General features: G+C 41.3%; 1 protein-coding gene across 3 annotated transcripts in view; it reads right to left on the bottom strand.

Moving 5' to 3' along the window:
* PKN2 (protein kinase N2) overlaps positions 1 to 18,063 on the bottom strand; it is a 76,890-nt gene that overhangs the window by 8,829 nt on the left and 49,998 nt on the right. For 2 of the 3 annotated variants that reach the window (XM_025214021.1, XM_025214023.1), the window contains 13 exons: positions 15,371 to 15,488; positions 11,539 to 11,684; positions 11,231 to 11,450; positions 8,680 to 8,865; positions 8,127 to 8,236; positions 5,553 to 5,696; positions 5,332 to 5,407; positions 4,826 to 5,000; positions 4,458 to 4,587; positions 3,941 to 4,095; positions 3,777 to 3,852; positions 3,610 to 3,701; positions 295 to 471 (listed from right to left, as the gene is read on the bottom strand). In XM_025214021.1, coding sequence (XP_025069806.1) covers positions 295 to 471; positions 3,610 to 3,701; positions 3,777 to 3,852; positions 3,941 to 4,095; positions 4,458 to 4,587; positions 4,826 to 5,000; positions 5,332 to 5,407; positions 5,553 to 5,696; positions 8,127 to 8,236; positions 8,680 to 8,865; positions 11,231 to 11,450; positions 11,539 to 11,684; positions 15,371 to 15,488 — 1,805 coding nt within the window. The remainder of the gene's footprint in view (positions 1 to 294; positions 472 to 3,609; positions 3,702 to 3,776; positions 3,853 to 3,940; positions 4,096 to 4,457; positions 4,588 to 4,825; positions 5,001 to 5,331; positions 5,408 to 5,552; positions 5,697 to 8,126; positions 8,237 to 8,679; positions 8,866 to 11,230; positions 11,451 to 11,538; positions 11,685 to 15,370; positions 15,489 to 18,063) is intronic. The other variant, XM_025214022.1, reaches the window with a different exon arrangement.

Raw genomic sequence — 18,063 nt, 5'->3', positions numbered from 1 at the left:
TGGCTTCTTCCAAATAAGTACTAGAAAACCAAACATTTATAATTAAGCAAACTGCCATGTGAGTTTGCGTTGTGATAGCTTATGACCATTCTAACTAAAATGAAATGAAGATGCATCTTCCTAACCAAATAAAGTTTAGTCTTAAGTCCATTTACAGTCCGTTACCATAGTTGCTGAAGTGATCTAATACAGAAATAAAGTTAAATGTATCTTTTTAATAAGTGGGAGAAATCAAAGGATTAATCTTTGAAGATTTTTTTTAAACATAATGGTATAATAGTTCTCGACACTTACACTGCTCTTGGTTCTGAGAAGACATCAGTATGAATGTGCATCATCAGATCCCCACCAGCAGCATATTCCATTACAAAGCAAACATGATCTTTGGTTTGGAAACAGGCAAAAAGGTTCACCAAGAAGGGATGCCGTACACTATTCACAGTTTCAAAAATTCGCTTTTCACACATCAGGCTGCAAACCAGAATTATTTTAATATCAAAGTTTAATACTGAATACTATGCTATGATTTTAAATACACAGAGAATTATACAAATAGGATTCACAAAAAAAAAGTTTAACCATACCCAAGACCCTGATGTTAATTAGATAGTTAAGGGTCACATTCAAAAGGTTTTATGCATGATTTTAAGTGTTAAACTCTGCTGATTTCAAAAAAAATTATGATGGATACGTTAGTACAGATATGTTTTCAAAGGACTTTCCTCGGCATGCTCAGAAATTTAAAAGCAAGTAAAATATTTAAGATAACAGATCTCTACCACTAGCTACCTATATCTATCCATAATAGAAAACAGAAAAAAATAGATGACAGACTTATATAGGAAAGCCACTTAAAACATCATTCCTGCAGTTTGCTTCCCAACCGTTCCATAAATCTGCGGACTTAAACTAGTTTGTGTGACTTCTGTCCCTAGCCCCGAAGTGTAAGCGATCAGAAACTGGTTTAAACCTGTAACAGAACAGAAGTTTAGTGCACATAAACCAGTTTCAAAATGGCTGAAACCGATTTAACATAAACCTGGTTGAATGTAGTACCAGACTGAACTGATTTGGGTCAAACTGGTTTATTAAAACTTCTGTCCCAGACTCCTGGTTCAAGTTAAATCACAGTCCCCCAGCATCCCAGCATGCTTTTCAGCCCTGGACTGGGCTGTGCTGCCTGCTCCAGAGAGCAGGGATAGCCCTAGCCCTCTGCTCCCTCGCTGGAGCAATGAGGGCTGTTTGACAAAGGGAGGGGGAGTCTAGGGGGGTGCTGCCCCTCCCAGGCAAACCCCAGCTGGGGTGTGGGGCCACGAAGGGGGAGGGCTAAACATCTCTTTCCCCACTCAAACTTACTGCTGGCTGCAACTGTGGACTACAAATCCCAGAGGCACCAGGAAGAGGAAGTGATGAACAACCCTGCAGAGTTCTGCTGGTGTAGTTCTGGATTACAAATCCCAGAGACCTCAGGGGCAGGAGGAAGAAGTAGTAAACAGAGCTAGAGAGCTGTGCTCTAGCACCCCTGGGCTTCTGGCCTGAGCCACTGCAGGCATGTGGCTGTATTTCCCGAGTTAAAATGTCTGTTCACTTTTGTTTCAATTTAATCTATACATCTTAAGACTAACCTGCAAAGACTGAATCAATTCAGCCTCAGGCTTTTTGACTGTCTGTACCTAGCCCAGCTCTTTCTTTCTGCCCATCGTAACACTACAGCACTTATTAAACCATTGTAGAAACAGCCATCCTGAAGGCAAAAAACTAGGGGACTCTTCAACAGTGAAATCTTCAACACTGATTTCAAAACAAATACAGGATTTCAATTCTTGGAGAAAGAGACGAAGAAGTATCTACAGTCTCAAGAAAAAAAAATCTGCTGGACCAGATGTTACAAAATCTTACAGGCTGATTCACAGAAGTCACTGAAATATACAATGGTGCAGGAAAAGAAAAAAGTTTATTTGCTAGAACATGCTAGATATGAACAAGCCTGTGGAACTAGCTATAGGAAACAGTTTTAAAAAGGAACAAAAAAGTAAATGGGCAGCAACAGATTAGGTTAACTTCTGCTCAATACAACGTATATCTGCATGGCAAAGAAAAAAAGACAACTGAAGTTAATGCTAAGAACAGAGAAGAGGTTTTTTGGCTGAGAATTACAAGAATAATGATTTATCCAATGATGATGATCTCAGCATCCAACTCCTGCACTGCAACTGTTTCCCTGCTCTGGTATATTTCTCATTGAATGAAACCTTTAAAATACTATTAAGTTGGCCACATGGTTTGGCAAGAGGTAAGTTAACTGCAAAACTCCTCATTAAACTGAACAGAATTCTTTAGCTTGTTTCTCAAAGAAGTCTCAAACATGCCTCCAGTTTTGACAAGCAGCTTTGATGAAAGTTTTAGAGGCAATTATGCCAAGTATGCCAAAACCTCCTTTTAGAGCCTTAAGGGTGAAAAAATAAAGAGGAATTTCTGTTGGGATTTAACCAAATGTTATAATTTTTCTTAATGTTATACTTAAATGTAATCAAATAATTAAATGTCAAAAGTCAAAGTGATTGCCCTCCTACAGAAGCTCATCAGTGCGGCAAGAACTGGAAGAAGCTCCTTCTGAGTCCCTTCATTTAGTAACTGCATTTCCTCTAAAACACTGTTAATTACAGTATCCTCTTGGCAAGAACAACAAGGAAACAAAGTACTGTCCAACTCCTCTTTTAGTTTCACCTAGATTATTCTGTTTGACAGCCAATTAAAGACTATTTTCAAAACACCAAGTAAATAGTTGATATCATTTTGTTATACACCTCAGAATATTGACAAGTGAAGTTAGGAATGGATTTCTTAATAGTTGGAAAGAACGAGATCAGTGCGCCAATCTAATAAAGTTACTTTACTTCACGCTGCTTAGAGAACATTATTCCTTTAAAGAAACCAGAATATATACATTAGTATATTTGACCCAGGTCATTAGTCCTATTTCTCGGTGTGTTCCAATTTACTCTTCTGAAGATCATGGCAGTTTCCTGAGCTAAGAAATCAGGCTTATAACACAGTGACATGGAATTCCATTTTTATCATCATCACGATGTCTAGTCCATAGCTGTTTATGCAACTCTTCTTGATAAGATAAGTGCAATAGGCCAGGATATAATGATTCCTCCTAGTGTTGATATAGTTTGTATATTCTCTCTGAGAAAAGAAAGGAGACTAAATATTCCAGTGTTCAGAAAGTCTCCCAAGATGAAAGTATCTATACTGCCTATAGGAACTGGCTATTAATAGGGTTCCCTGCACCTACTAATATAAAGCCAGCTCATAACTGATACAAGGAACCTTAAATCGAATTTGCAAGGACAGTGGGAAATCTCTTTCCACTGCAGCCACTTATACCCATTAAGTAGTCCTAACCATAGTACAACTTTTTAATTTTATTTAATTCAACTGAAAAACAAATGCTTCCTCTGCTAAATACAAAAATTAGAACCATCAATTTGCTCTTAACAAGACTCTTGTAAAAAGTCTATGATAATTTTTCTTTACAGAAAACAGTAACTAGAGAGTAAGTTACACATTTTAGAATGCATTAGTTATTTTCTTCAGACTGACCTGTCTACTTCATCACGAGCAACAATATCTCCTTTCTTTAAGGCTTTAATAGCAAACATCTCATTTGTATTTTTGTATTCTGCCAGTAGCACCTGAAATAAGAGATAAGCAATTTATTCAAACAGTTGCATTATGCTTTCTTAATATCCTCATAGGCAAACATTTACCTTCCCAAAGTGTCCTCTACCGAGTACAGCACAACACCTGAAATCCTGAAGACTAAACTGAAATCTCTGTTGTGTTCTGCAAAACAGCAATTAATTAAGAATTACAGAAAACTTCAAGTTAGGTTTAACAAAAAAAGGCATTGTCAAAAATACTACATTTTTACCTTTTATCTTCTGGTTCTCGTAGATTAGTATACTCAGGGTCCAAGCATGGAATTTCTCGCTCGCAAATGATTTCGGGCTGGAGTTTTGGGACAATACTATTTCTGTCATTTTCAAAATCAAAAGGTGTTACTGCATCCTGTGCAGAAATAAAAACCTGAAGATTTAAAACAAAAAGAGCGTTAAGGAAAGACTGCTGGTTTTTTATTTTACTTCAATAATATGAAATTCAAAAGATCAAACAGCCTTTAAACACTAGATTTTAAGAACTTCTATTATTGATAGGCTGGTGGTAAAACCTATTTCTGTAGCGACTACTGGCTAAACTGCAACTATAGAAAAATCCATGTGTGTATGCATGCTTCATGCACAATTTGCATCATTTCATTGATACAGTTGCTCACATAAATTGTGGAGTGTTTTGTGAAAAGGTAAAAAGAACAATTTAAAAAGAACAATGCAACTATAAATATACAAATATTAAACTCTAGCTTTTTATATGTAGTTGAAGCATCTTGCCTGAGCTGGTGTATCTGGAGCTTTTATCTCAGATGAAGGTTCACATATTTCTCCAAGGGAGGATGCACGAGGTGGAGCAGGTGGGGGTTCAGGTTCAAGTTCAAAGTCCAATTTGGTTACAGGAGAGTCACTTACAGGAAAACAAAAACACTTTTCTCAGTGTACAACAGAGACTATTCTACTAATATTAAAGGTAGATTTTCTTAAACTATTTAACACGTTAATTTTAAAATATACAAAAAATATTATAGATGTCCCAACAGTGTCAGCATTCTGTAGGCTACATGAAGACTTTCCATTTATTAGCATCTAGGCATTTCATTATTACTTTTGTGCATTAACCCTGCTTAAAAGGCTTAAGCATTTACCTAGCTGGCAGTGCTAGTTCAGGAATGCGTGTGTCAACCACTGGCACCGTAGCAGGCCCAGGCGCTTGAGGGCTGAAGGTGCCAGAATGATTTACTGTAGGAATAGCTCTCCTCACCAGCCTTCCCCAAGTGGCAATATTAATATTCATTTGAGGAGCTCTGAGAAATGTTTTGCCTGTGGATATCGTGAATAAAGAAAATAGAGCGCAAGTAATTTCTTTATGTATTACCAAAAGCTAATTAAAAAAATTAATATTCATCAGTTTATGATGAACAAACTAAATTTGTCATATTCTTTAGCAATTCTTAACTGTTCATCAATAAATGCTATTGCATAATAATACACAATTCTAAAAGAAACAGACAAGATTTAACTATTACCAGCTTCACATGCAATTATATATTAGCTCTGCCTGACAGTACTACAAAGCTATACATATACACACACACACACACACACACTTTTTTCCCAACTTATTGTTAATCTCTAGTAAAAAACCTGTTACCTTGCTGTTTTGAAAATATTTTCTTTTGCCTCTGAAGTTTTGGTCTTCTTTCAATGACTGGATTAAAAAATGTAACCTGCAGTTCAAATAATTGGTATATTATAAATTCCAATTTCAGAACAGAAAACAGTCTTAGGAGCTCATTAAAAAAAATTTAAAATGTTCTGCAATGTAATAATTTCAGATACGGCTGAAATTCTTCCTTAGCTAAATGCTCTTACCTCTGCAAAGAGAGTGCCCTGTGGTTCAAGATAGAGACACATGCCATGTCGCTGGTTGTCTAAGAAATCTTCTAACCTCAGAAATTTTACTGCGCACAGAGATCTCCAATCACGCCAATAAACTGATATTTCTAGTTCACGTGACTAAGGCAGAAGATAGACACCAAAAGTTACTGACAAGTAATAGTTCCCAGAGTTGCTTCTGTTCACTCACACTCCTGGGATCTAACTTTTCTAGCATTCAACTGCAGAAATGGAGGTGGAAGGTCAGGCAGAAGAGGTGGTGGTAGCAAAAAAGGAATGTTTTCATAGTATTGGAACAACCAAATGGTCCCACGGTCAACTAGGATTTGAACTTCTACCACATCTCTGGCCTTGTGGCAACCGCCTAGATGTAGGCTCTTAGCCTATGGTTGAACAAAACAGCTTCTTTCTCAATGAAAGAAGCCATCGCAGGCCATTTGCTAGCAGGTCCTTAGGGATACCATGTCTGAACAAAAGACTACACAGAGAGGATTCACCATGAAGACTTGGTTCTCATTCACCCTCCTTGCCAGAATACTTGCAACTAGAAAAGCTGTTTTCATGGAAAGGTACAGCAAGGAACATGTTGCCTTAGGCTCAAATGATGGTCCCATTACAGACATGAAGCAAATGCTAGGTGAGAAAATGCACAGTAGCCATCAATCAGTGGATGAGTGGCTGAGATAGCCACCAGGTACAAGCAACCCCAGCTTAGAGCTCTTAATTGGTCCTGGAAAAATCAAACGCTAAGCAAAACAGCATTAAGTGAAGTCCATTTTCCCATTGGATTTAATGTAAATAAAGATAATTGGTTTTGCACCACCTGCTGGCCTGGGCCCCACGCGCCTGCCAGCCATCCGGTCCTTCTTGCTGCCGCCACTGCTCCTCCCCACCTACTCCAGCACCATGTGCCAGAGTAGACCCCAGGCTCCTGCCACCCCTCCCAGGCTCCAGCCAGCTGACACACACCTCTTCTCTCGACGCCAACGCCACTGCTTCTCCCCACCCATGCACTGAGCACTATCACTTAGCGTTGAGCGTGTTTCGTTAAACCAAGTAGGTATTTTAAGTTAGCACTATAACGAAATTGTGCTAAGCGGGGGTTGCCTGTACACCGAGTGAACTGATGGACAGGGCTACATACTTGAGGTCTCACAGATATCTAGTATACTTGAAATAAACACTGATTTATGTTGAGGGAAGAAATTTCAGCAGTGGGGAAAACCTGGTCCATTTTGCCATGTAAATTAATCTAGTTCAAATCGCTGTGGCTGTGAACAAGTATGTCCCTTATTTGAGCAGATCCATCTCCCACTCTGGCTGAGAGGCCTTCAGCATTTATACTGTGAGGTGAAAGGAGAGCAATTTTGGCAAAGCATTCTCCTTCTAACCTATATAAGGAAGTCCAAGACCAGAGGCAGAAACCTAGTCCCTCACCGGTATCAGTCGATGGTCCTGGTACCAATACTGATTTGCTATCAGAATCATCCAGGTCGAGTCCTGCCTCACTTTAATCGACTAGTCACAGAGACATAAAGGGGAATTCTCTACCATGGGATAAGAAAGCATCAGGTAGGGATGTCTGTATTTTGAATCTCCTTTGGAAAGTCTGACCTATGAAACCAGAGGTGGGTTTACTGCCATAGCCATGAACAAACTTAAGCAGAATCAGGAACATCTACTCCTGCTTCCAGAGGAGTCTTTGCTACCACCTATCCCTTTGTAGAACAACTCACATTTCATCCCATGGCTCTGATGGCATATACACTCATAGACACTGGAATCATATCTGGCAAGGACAGCTTGATAAGTCTGCAATTGTAATCTGGAGACTGGAGAAGACTGATTTTCTCCCAGGTAAGTCCAAAAGTTTTGGCTCCTTTTCTTTTGGAGTTGGTCTAAAATTGCCTTGCCTTCTCATTGGCAACAACAACAATCAAAAGATAAATAACAATAGGGGAATGGACAGGGAGATGATCCAGAAGAATCTGAGATGTCATATTCTTGGTTCTGATGCCAGACAGCCAGATGTATCCCCAAATTTCAATAATAGGTTGAAAACCCCAAGACCAGTAAGGCGGTATCAGCATGGGTAGGGTAGGGACCCTGAGGTCACTGAACCACAATTGAGGAGGCTTGTGAAGAGTAAGACTATCCTTTTGGATAGTCCTGTGGTCATGGCTGCAAATACTGCAGAACCATGTTCTGAGTCAGAATCAGATGGAACTTCAGCAAGCAGCCTCCATAAGTGGTGCCATGGTGACTGGATCCAGAACTGGTACTAAGGCAGGAGCTATGGACTGGATCTGATGCGATCCACAGAAAAAACAAACAAACAAAAAAAACAACAAAAACCCCCCAAAACTTTACTAGGGCTGACCAAGATAGAGTACTAGTTATGAAGGGGATACATATACTGAATGTATTCAAATCCAAGACAAGTTTTTTCCACCCCCATTTAACATTTAAACAGAACAGTGACACAAAGCAGCAGGAAATTAATCCATGGAATAGACAGTCATGTCAATGAAAATAGCATAATACCCTTACCCTGTCTAGTTCCAGTGTAAACTTCTGATCCCATGACTGATTAGAAATGGGTTTCCAGCTAGTCTGACCAACCACAGTGTTGTCCAGCTTCAATACAGCACAGACTTCATCTGTAAGTAAATTATACAAACTAAGCTAAGGGTTTAAGATGTCCCACAAAAACTTCAGTACAAAAAGTGTCACTAAAAATACTAGTATCTCCATATGAACCAATTCAATACAGGGTTAACAATTGTTTTGATTCAGTGACAGACAGAGGTAGATCATTTTAAAGCTTCCAGTCAGCATTTGAAATATGCAGAATTCTTAAAATTCCTGTAATCTGTCCTCTCTTAGCAACTGATCCCAAATACAAACCCATCAGCTCCTCAAGATTTAAAAACTTGTCACCCGTTTTGCTGGCAATTTTATAAAGGAATTTATATAAAGAGAAGTTAAAGTGACTGCTCTGAATCTAGTTGCAACTGATTATAAATCATATTTAATACTGCAGGTTTAAATTAAAAGTTGGCACTCAATGGATTTTGATAAAAGAAATGAAAATATACTCAACTGGACAAGTCATCTGTTTTCAGAAGGTTTCGACTACTTCCACTTTTACTTTTACTTGTTCTGCTCATGAAAGATGATCTTGTTTCACTTGGACTCCAACCAGGTAGTGTAATTGATGTGGCTTTTGATCGACCAGGAACATTTTCCAGAATATCTTGGCAGCCCATTAGCCTAACTTCCAAAGTACCTAAGATTAAAAAAGGCCTTTGTCACATATCTAAGGTCTGACATGCACATAGTGAATGCGCAGTGACTTTTTATATCAGAAGTACATATTTTTTACAAAAGCTTACAGTAAAAACAGAACCAGAGATTTACTACAGTTATGTGGTAAGAATTAAGGCTGCTGGAAATTTACTGAAAATTAATATAAAATTCAGCAAAACAGACATAGAATCAGCATCTCAGTAGAAATTACAATTCACTGGTATATCACAAAGACATTAAAATACACTATCCTGTTAAGCAAACAAACCAGGAATATTCACACAAGCATAACTATAAGAAGTTCACAGAACGATGACATCAGCAAGAAGAAAATGTTTGCTAAATTAAATGCAAAGAAATGTGAGACTGCTTATGAATGGCTGCTATGTTAATGTTTAATTTATATGGATAGCCACTAAGATGCTCAAGTGTACTTTTATCAGTCACTCGATACAGACATGGATTCATTTTTTAACATTTAATAACTATTTGAAATAAGAGTGTGTAGGCATGAAAGAAAAATAGTTTTTTTTTTCCAAATGAATCTCAAGAACATTTGAATCTTGCTAGGTTAGGAAAAAATGTTGTTAAAAAAAGTCTTAAAGTGATTAAATTGATATGATTATCTATGTATACAAACTGAGCTACCATCAAATCAAATCTGATCTCAAATTTACAGTTTTTGGTCTTATAAAAGACTATTTTTGGAAGCCAATGAAAACTACTAAAAGAATTCTGAAGAAGGTTAATAAACAATGTTATTTTTGCAAATCAACACAGTCAGCATTGTGCTAGTACAAAAAAGAAACAAAGAGTTAATATGACAATTTATTTTCTTTAACTTCTGGAAAAATGCAAACAGTCAGAAGTTAGAATCTAAATTTCTTATTTTAGGAAGAAATTCAGTAAAGAGTTTTCTCATTAAATATATTTATAATATATAATATTATATTGCAACAGCACTCCTGATACATTTTAAGACAAAATGACAGAGGTGAAGTCTTTGTAAACTGGCCAAATTTACCCCCATATAAATCCTAGTTTCACTTTCATAACAGTTAACCAAGATCTGGTAATGACCTATTAAGGTATTTTACAAGCCCATAACCTTTATTTTGAAAATTCCTATATAAAATGGGTTCCTTGGTTACTGGCACTGTAAACAAGCAGTTTTAAAAGATTAATTGCTTTGCTACCTCTCTCGGGTTAGCTGAGACCCAAGATGATGATGAAAAAGTTAAAAAAAACCCCCCAAAACAAACCTTTTCTCGCTCCTATATCTAAAGTTACTGGTTATCTATGGGAAATTTCTGCAGATTCAAAGGCTTCCCATAAATCAGCATGATTTCATTGGATATTTCAAAAGGAGTCCTGTAAATGTTTCTAACCCTCAGAACAACTTACAGTACTTTTAAACTCCATTTTCCATCCCTTGATGGAATAAGAATCTTTCCAACATCACCATAACCTGACAGACCACTGCTTCTCATGTTTGTTCCACTTCATTTATTTATTTATTTTTACGTCAAATCGTGTAAGGGCAAATTTGGTCTAAAGGTATATTCATTTATACTTGTGTTTTGTAAAGGGAACAGAATCTGACTTCATATATGGTCTTTGTAACTACTTTTTTCAATGATGGTTCAATATAACAAAGAAAGTTAAAGGCATTTGTTAGAACCTACTGAAGTTCTTTCCAGTTTATTAATACAGTCACTGTTTGTTTTTTGGGGGTTTTTTTGTTTTTTGTTTTTTTTTTACAGCAGATATCTGGCCTCTGAAGCTAAGTGTACAAACTATGGGATGGGGAGGAGACCTGGATTCTCCTCTCAGCTCTGCCACCAACTTGTTGTGTGAGAAGGACAAGTCACTTAACCCTTCTGCACTTCAGTTTCCCAGTCTGTAAAGTGGGGTAGTGATATTTATCCACCTTGGTAAAGTGCACAGTGATCTAAAGTGATAATGGTAATATTCCAAAGAGGTTAAACACAAGGCAAGAACTTTTCTTAATTAAAATACAGAGAAGTATTATAAAATGTAATAGTATATGTTATTATATATTATAACAAACTTCATAACTACTTAGATTATCCAGATGGATGTTCTTGGAACACTGAAGCCTACACACACACACACCATGGAACACTAGTCAAGCCAAACTTAAGCATATTTCCATATATATATAGTCAGATATTCTGTATTTCCATTCCACAGCATTCTATGACTACTTTAAAAATAAAACATAAAGTTACCACATAAGAAAAAAGTTTTTATAAAGATTAATTTGAGTTCAAGCACATTTGACCAAAATAAACAATAACAAAAAATTATAAAAGAACACATACCTGTTAAAGCTGCTGGTTTGGACAGTGTACTATACTGGTTTTGTGTAGATATTATGCTTTGACGTGGACTTAGTGTTGGTGAAGAGACCAGTGAAAGTTCCTCAATAATAATACTGCTTTTGGGGTGGTTTTTGGGAAGTTCACTCAGCCTTTGTTCTAATGAATACTTTAAGAGGTCCAATTTCTGGCTTGATTCATTAAACCTTGCTTGAGCCTTATTCAACAGAAAATAAAAAGAATAATTTGAAGAATGTGCTTTTTAATATAGTATTTAGAATCAAATTTCATAAACTACATTAAAAAGTTACTTCTGAAAGTGCTTTTCTGTCAGTAACTTTTCCAGATCCAAGTAATTTCATCACATTCTTTGCACCTTCTGCTACTGCATACTCTATCCTAAAATGATGCCGTAGTTCTTCCATTCGGAGTTCAAGAGGGCTTATCACAGGTTTCGCTAAAAGAAAAACAAAAAACAAAACAAACTCCACACATTTAATCTTCAATGGAGATCATCTCCAATTTCTAAATTTCTAAGTATTTAGAATTGTATATATTAGCATGCAAAGACAGATGTGTTAAACTGTAGATGAAAATCCTGTCATATCCTAGTGTAACATAAATTCAGTGAGGTTGAAAGATGTTGCATTTAATAAATTGTCAGGACTTTACAAATCTACTACATTCCCAATCCCTGAAGAACTAAATTTACTTGCTAGAGCAGGGGCGGGCAAAAAATGGTCTATGGACTGCATCTGGCCCACCAGGCAATTTCATCCAATTAATTATACCCCGCCCAGCCCACACACCTCACTCAAACTCTTGTGTGTGGACGGGCCCCAACTTCTGGGTGGGGCTGCCACTGCCACAGGGAGAGGTGCTCGGTGCAACTCCTCTGGGCAGCACGTAGGGAAGCGGTGGGGGTGGGAGGAGCTGCGGCGCAGTCAGGGAGCATGGGGCTGGAGCTGGCGGGAGCATGGGGCTCGTGCCCAGGGTGGCAGCAGGAGTGCAGAGTTTGGTGGACAGGGTGTGGGTGTGAGGAAGGAAAGGGAGGTGTAGACACCCTGCACACACACACCGCCCACCATGGCACACAGCCCCTGCCATCAGCAGAAGCAGCAGTAGCAGGCGGAGGCCCTTGTTGCATGAGGTGACAAGGACCGCAGCCAGACCGGCCTGCCTCTACTGCACGGGATTCCCCACAGTACATGTGCAGCTCCCAGCAATTGCGCGATGCCTGGGGGAAGCCTCTAACAATGGAGCCAGCTGCCTTCCCTGCCACATGCTGGGCTCAGGACCCTACCAGAAGTGGTGGGAACCCCAGCCCCAGCTTCCATTGTGGCAAGGAGCAGGGAAGACAGCCAGCTCCATTATGCATGGTTTCCTCCCCACATGGCACACGAGTGCCAGAAACTGGATGTGCACTGCAGGGAGCCCTGCAGGATGGCCTAGCTGTGCTCCTTGCCACCATGTTCAGCACTGGCTAGAGCTGCACACCACTGGGCAGCAACATCTGTGCACGCCACAAGCACCCCGAGGGCCCACCACCTGCTGCTGCTGCCAGTGCCCACAGCAGGGGCTGTGAGCCAGGGGGAAGGGGGGGGGGAAGATGTGTGGGGGGCCCTCATACCCCACCACTCTCTCACACTCACACTCTGCCCCCACAGCCCTACACACGTTACCCTATGTACACCGCCCCCACAAGCACACCCCTTCACAACTCCCCCCACACCCTACCATACACACCTAATCACACCGCCAAACATGTACCCCCCCAGATTTGTGCAGGGGTGGATGTGGGCTACCCAATGCAGGCTTGGGGTTCCCCATCCTGCTGCCCTCCCCATGGGGGACCCGCACAACCATGGCGATGTGCCCCATGCCTGGCCAGCAGCAGCAGGCACAGCAGTGATGTGGGGTTGTGCATCCCACTGCTGCTAGGCAGGCATAGGGCACACAGGCAGTGAGGGGCTCCCCAGGAAAAAGCAGCAGGATGGGGAGCTCTGAGCCCGCATCGATCCCCATCCCACTCGGTTCAGCCATTGGTAGAGGAGAGGCAGTGGAAAGCAGGCATGTGTCCTGCCTTTACGTTTTAAAAAGGTGGTGTCACTGCTTTCAGTATATGATTTGTTTTTTTCTGGTTCCAAGATGGCACACCCCAAAAGGAGTACTTCTGGGGGCAAGGGGAGAGATTTCTGGTGGCAAAGGTCAGGACTTCTGGTCCCAAGACAGCGACTAGGGTGTGGGGCACCTATCAAGGAGCAGGGCTACCCTTGAGGCAATTGACAGCTTGCCAAAACTTGTCAAGTGGCCCTCCTGCCAAAATAATTGCCCACCCCTGAGCTAGAGGATATGAAAGATGAGGGGAGAGGAGACATCGTCTTTGCTAGAAACAAAGCTTCCTAAACATTCCTTGGAATCCAGGCTTTTCAGGTTTTGAAACTTCTACTTCATTCTGCCCCTGCTTATTTGGAATTCTCACATTTTTATTTTTTTTTTAAATCAGCCTCTGGCTAAATAATTATCTGATTAACTTGAAATTCTGACTGCTCTCCATGACTGCTGACAAATAAAGTCTTACTCCTGTATATTGTGTGTGGGTGGGGTGGGGTGGGGTGGGATGGGGAGGAGGAGGCATATTGCCTATGCCTTAGGTCCTGGGAGCCAGCTGGGGGTGGGGCAGGGAGCTGAGTTTGCCCGGGTGGTATGGGTGCAGATGCAGGTACAGTCTGTTCCCCTCCCCGCTCCCATGGCTGCAAGTGGATGGTAGGCATCATAGTATCATAGCATGACAGGACCTGATCCATGATCCCAAACAATTACACCTTCTGCCACACATCACTTGCATGGAAGGACATGCAATTTTGGGGTCAGGAAGCTGGGTGCTTGAAAATCATCTGATTGTTGGCTGGTTCCAAGACCATCCTGGGGCTCCAACCAGTTCTGATGCACTCCCTGGAGCCAGCCAACGATCAACTGATCACTGGCTGGGACCGGAGTGCACCAGAGCTCCAACTGGGCCAGTCCCCAGAGACAGCTGTGGCTGTGGGGACTACACCACACCTGGCTGGAGCCCCAGTGTACTCCTGAGAATTCAGGCGATTGTCAGCCAGCAGGGACAGCACCAAGACACATCTGAGTCCCAGAGCAGTCCTGTATCCAGCCAATAGTCAGCTGATCAGTGTCAGGCAGGGACCACACTAGGGCAGGTTCAAGCTTTAGAAGACAGCACAGCACTGATATTTAAAAGTTTCTTTTCCAACCATGAGACTAGAAATTAAGCTTGACCAAATAAAATTGTTTCACAGAAATTTATGACAAATTCCCCTCTCACTAGCAAATGGAAGCCCTGAGATGTTAATAAAGGAGAAGGTATCAAGATGACTTAAGATGTAGGGATATACCAATATGCTTGTAGTTTTATAGCATGCTATGATTTATCAGGGACTTCAACTTATCTGTAAAAGCTTCCTTGTGTAGGAATTTTTTATTTTTCCAAAACTATTTCAACTGAGCTTTTAAGAGTTTTTGTTTAACAACTTTGTGCTTGGATTTGTAAAAACGTGTCATTTCTTCTCTCAGTCTAAATTTTCAGATACTAGTAAGAGTTTGGTTCCACGCACACATGTATTCTTACAAGACTTAACAGTACTGGGCACTCTATATGAGAAATTGAATAGGTTTGGTCCTTAATCTGAATTTTTTTTTTACACAGGGGAAAAAAATTCCAATTGAAGCTGCTGTCTATACATAGCAGCTACTTTCTCCATAGTACAAGGAAACCCAACCCCCCCACCCAAAGAAAGGAAAAAAAAGAGCAAAAATGAAAACTTAATAAGGGAAAAGCCCAAACCAGAAAGGATGGGGGCTTAAGGGGTAATGCAAAGCAAATCACAAGCTACAAATAAAAAAGGGAAGGTGTTTATTCTTTAGATTTTTTTTAAGTCGCATTCAGGGGTTGAATTGGAAAACAGATGCCCTACTTACCAAACCATCCAAGTTCATGAAAAATGAAACCCTGCCCTCTGCCTGACCTTCCCTGTTTCCACCAAAATGTTCTTATAGCCACAAGTTCATAGTAGTATATCCCTATTTGAAATTCTGACATTAGTAAGCAAATTAATTTCTTTTCTACACCATCACCATTATCAAATGCCAATTCATTGGTCTGGGCTGCCTGAAGTATCTGCATCCTTATGACTTCTATTTTTGTCTTGCTGTCCTGGAGCATCTGCTGAGCTGTGGCAAGAAGTTTTCGATCCTATTAATAAAGAATTTTAAAAAGTTTTAAAATGCAAAACACTCAAGGAGGTAAAAAAACAAAAGCAGAATCCACTTGATATCTTATTCTCAAACATGAAACTTAAATGTTAAGTAAAACATATAACATAGTACAGTGTACTGTGTTTATGCATATAGCCTCAGGACTGAGAAAAGGTTATGTACTTGCTTGGAGTATGCACTTAAACAATCTTAAAGCTCATTAAATTAGGACTATCAAATAACTAAAAAAATTGACTGCGATTAGTTGTGTGATTAAAAAAAATTAGTCGCAATTAATCGCATAGCAAAAAACTCAAAATTATGCACAGAGAAATTAAAAATAATGCAAAATTATACAGGTACTTTGTATGGTTGGGGGTGGGCAAGGTGTGCGTGGGGTTTGGAGTCCACGGAAGGAGGGGTTCCTACACGCCCTAGCAGGATGCAGGGTACTATGGGTCAGAAGTGAGGAGCAGCAGCAGGGCTGGGTGGGCGGTGGGCTGTGGGCTGAGAGCAAAGGGAAGACATAGACAGAGCCCAGCAGGTAAGTCTGTGGAGGGAACGGGGATGGGGGAAGAGCTGGGAGGGCAGATAGAGGCCCCCATGGTGATGGACTGGGGCAGGGACAGGGTGGGTCATGCAATGGAGCTATGGGTGGCTCATCTGGGGGGGGAACAAGGGGGATGGGGAGGGGGCATGGCTCCCCACTGCTGTGCACACCAGGGGGAGGCATAAGGGGATAATGCCGCTAGGATGTGTGTGCAGGGCAGAGGTGGACTGCCTGCTGCAGGCTGGGGCTTTGCACCCTGCTGCCTTTGCCCTGGGAGCTGTGCAATGCCATGTTGTGCCTCCCACTGCTGGGCAGGCAGGGGATGCAGCACAGCCAGCATGCAGCTCCCAGGGCAAAGGCAAGGGCACAGAGTTCCAGCCTGCAGCAGACAAGCCGTCTCTACCCCATGTACAAGTCTGGGAGCACTTGCCATCCATGCCTCCCCTTGAAAGGAGCTGCACCCCTCGATGAGCCTCTTATGGCTCCGTCACATGATCCATGCCACCCTGGGGCCCCATTCACCCCAGTACCTGCCTCTGCCCCACTCTCTCCCTCACTGCGGGTGCCTCAGTCTGCACCCCACCCTTCCTCTCCATAGACTTACCAGCATGGCGCTGCTCTACACACGGCGGAGCTGCATTCCTGGCTGTGTGCAGGCAGCGGCTGGTTGTCTGCAGCCTCCCCCCGTCCTACTGCAGCTGCCCAGAGCCCATGCCCAGGAGGCCTAGAGGTGGCAGAGTAGAGCCTGGGCGTAGGCTCCAAAACCACATGTGCAATTAACGTGTTTAAAAAAAATTAACGAGCTTAGTAGTGTGTTAATCGTGTGTATATAAACTGTGATTAAACTGACAGCCCTACATTAAATACATAGTTATTTCTGCTAATAATACAGTACCAACAGCACTAACTAGCTCCCCTCATTTTTAAGGTTAATAGCTACACTTTAGGCATCTTTAGTCTTTCTGGTACAGTTAATGGCAGTATATTTAGTCACAAAATATTCTGCTTGTGATTCTTTTGGGTTATTTCTCTGTGACACTGGGCAAAGTTACATCAGTTCAAATGTTTGCCTTGACAAGAAATATAGCAAATTAACAGAACATAAGCCTTGGCTTGGGTTATAAATGAGCTACAAAAAGCAGTCTAACTAATTTAAGTATCTGGACATTATGCTGCAGTATGCAGTGAAGACCCCCCCAGCGCCAAAAAAAAGACTGCATCTGCATCCACTCTTCCTCCCTCGTCTCATATTATTTAGTTCTTAATATGTGGATGAATGGTGTAGTTAAACAGCGTCAAGGCCAGCAAAAAAACACTCATAGAATATTAGCAGTTTTTGCACTCCTAAATCCTACAGATTCCATCCTTTACAATTTACCTCAATGATGTTCAATTATTAAAGTATGCTTAATTTCAAGTTTATTTTTTTGCGGAAAATAAGGATTCTACACACGACTGGGTGGTAGGCATTGAGGGGTATAGGTTGTATAGGTGTGACAGAGTGGGGGAAAAAAGGTGGGGGGGTAGCACTCTATGTTAAGGAGCAGTATACGTCTTCCACCATTAAGGCGGGGTTGGAGGAGGGGAACACCAAGGCATTGTGGGTCAGGATCCAGGGGGGGCCAGGGGAAAAGGACTTGGTCGTGGGGGTCTACTACAGGCCTCCTCATCAGGATCAAGAGCTAGACGATGTATTCTCCGGGCAGCTAGCAGACACCACACAGGCAAGGGAGGCGGTAGTCGTGGGAGATCTAAACTACCCAGATATCTGCTGGGAGGAGCAGACAGCCAAAACAAGCTGCTCACGGAGGTTCTTAAACTGTGTGCAGGACCTCCACCTAACCCAGGTGGTGTCTAGTCTCACCAGGGGTAGCACCTTGCTTGACCTGGTCTTAGCAACAGGGGATGATCTCGTGGGGAACATGCGAGTTCATGGTAGCCTGGGAGATAGTGGCCATCACCTGGTCGAGTTCACTATCCAGCAAAGGGTGGGTAAAGTAACTAGTGGGGCTAAGGTGTTGGA

Source organism: Alligator sinensis, unplaced genomic scaffold (genome assembly GCF_000455745.1).
Source record: "Alligator sinensis unplaced genomic scaffold, ASM45574v1 scaffold736_1, whole genome shotgun sequence".
Lineage (NCBI taxonomy): Eukaryota > Metazoa > Chordata > Crocodylia > Alligatoridae > Alligator > Alligator sinensis.
The sequence above is the reverse complement of the archived record's forward strand: the minus strand, read 5'-3'. Positions and strand labels throughout refer to the sequence as shown.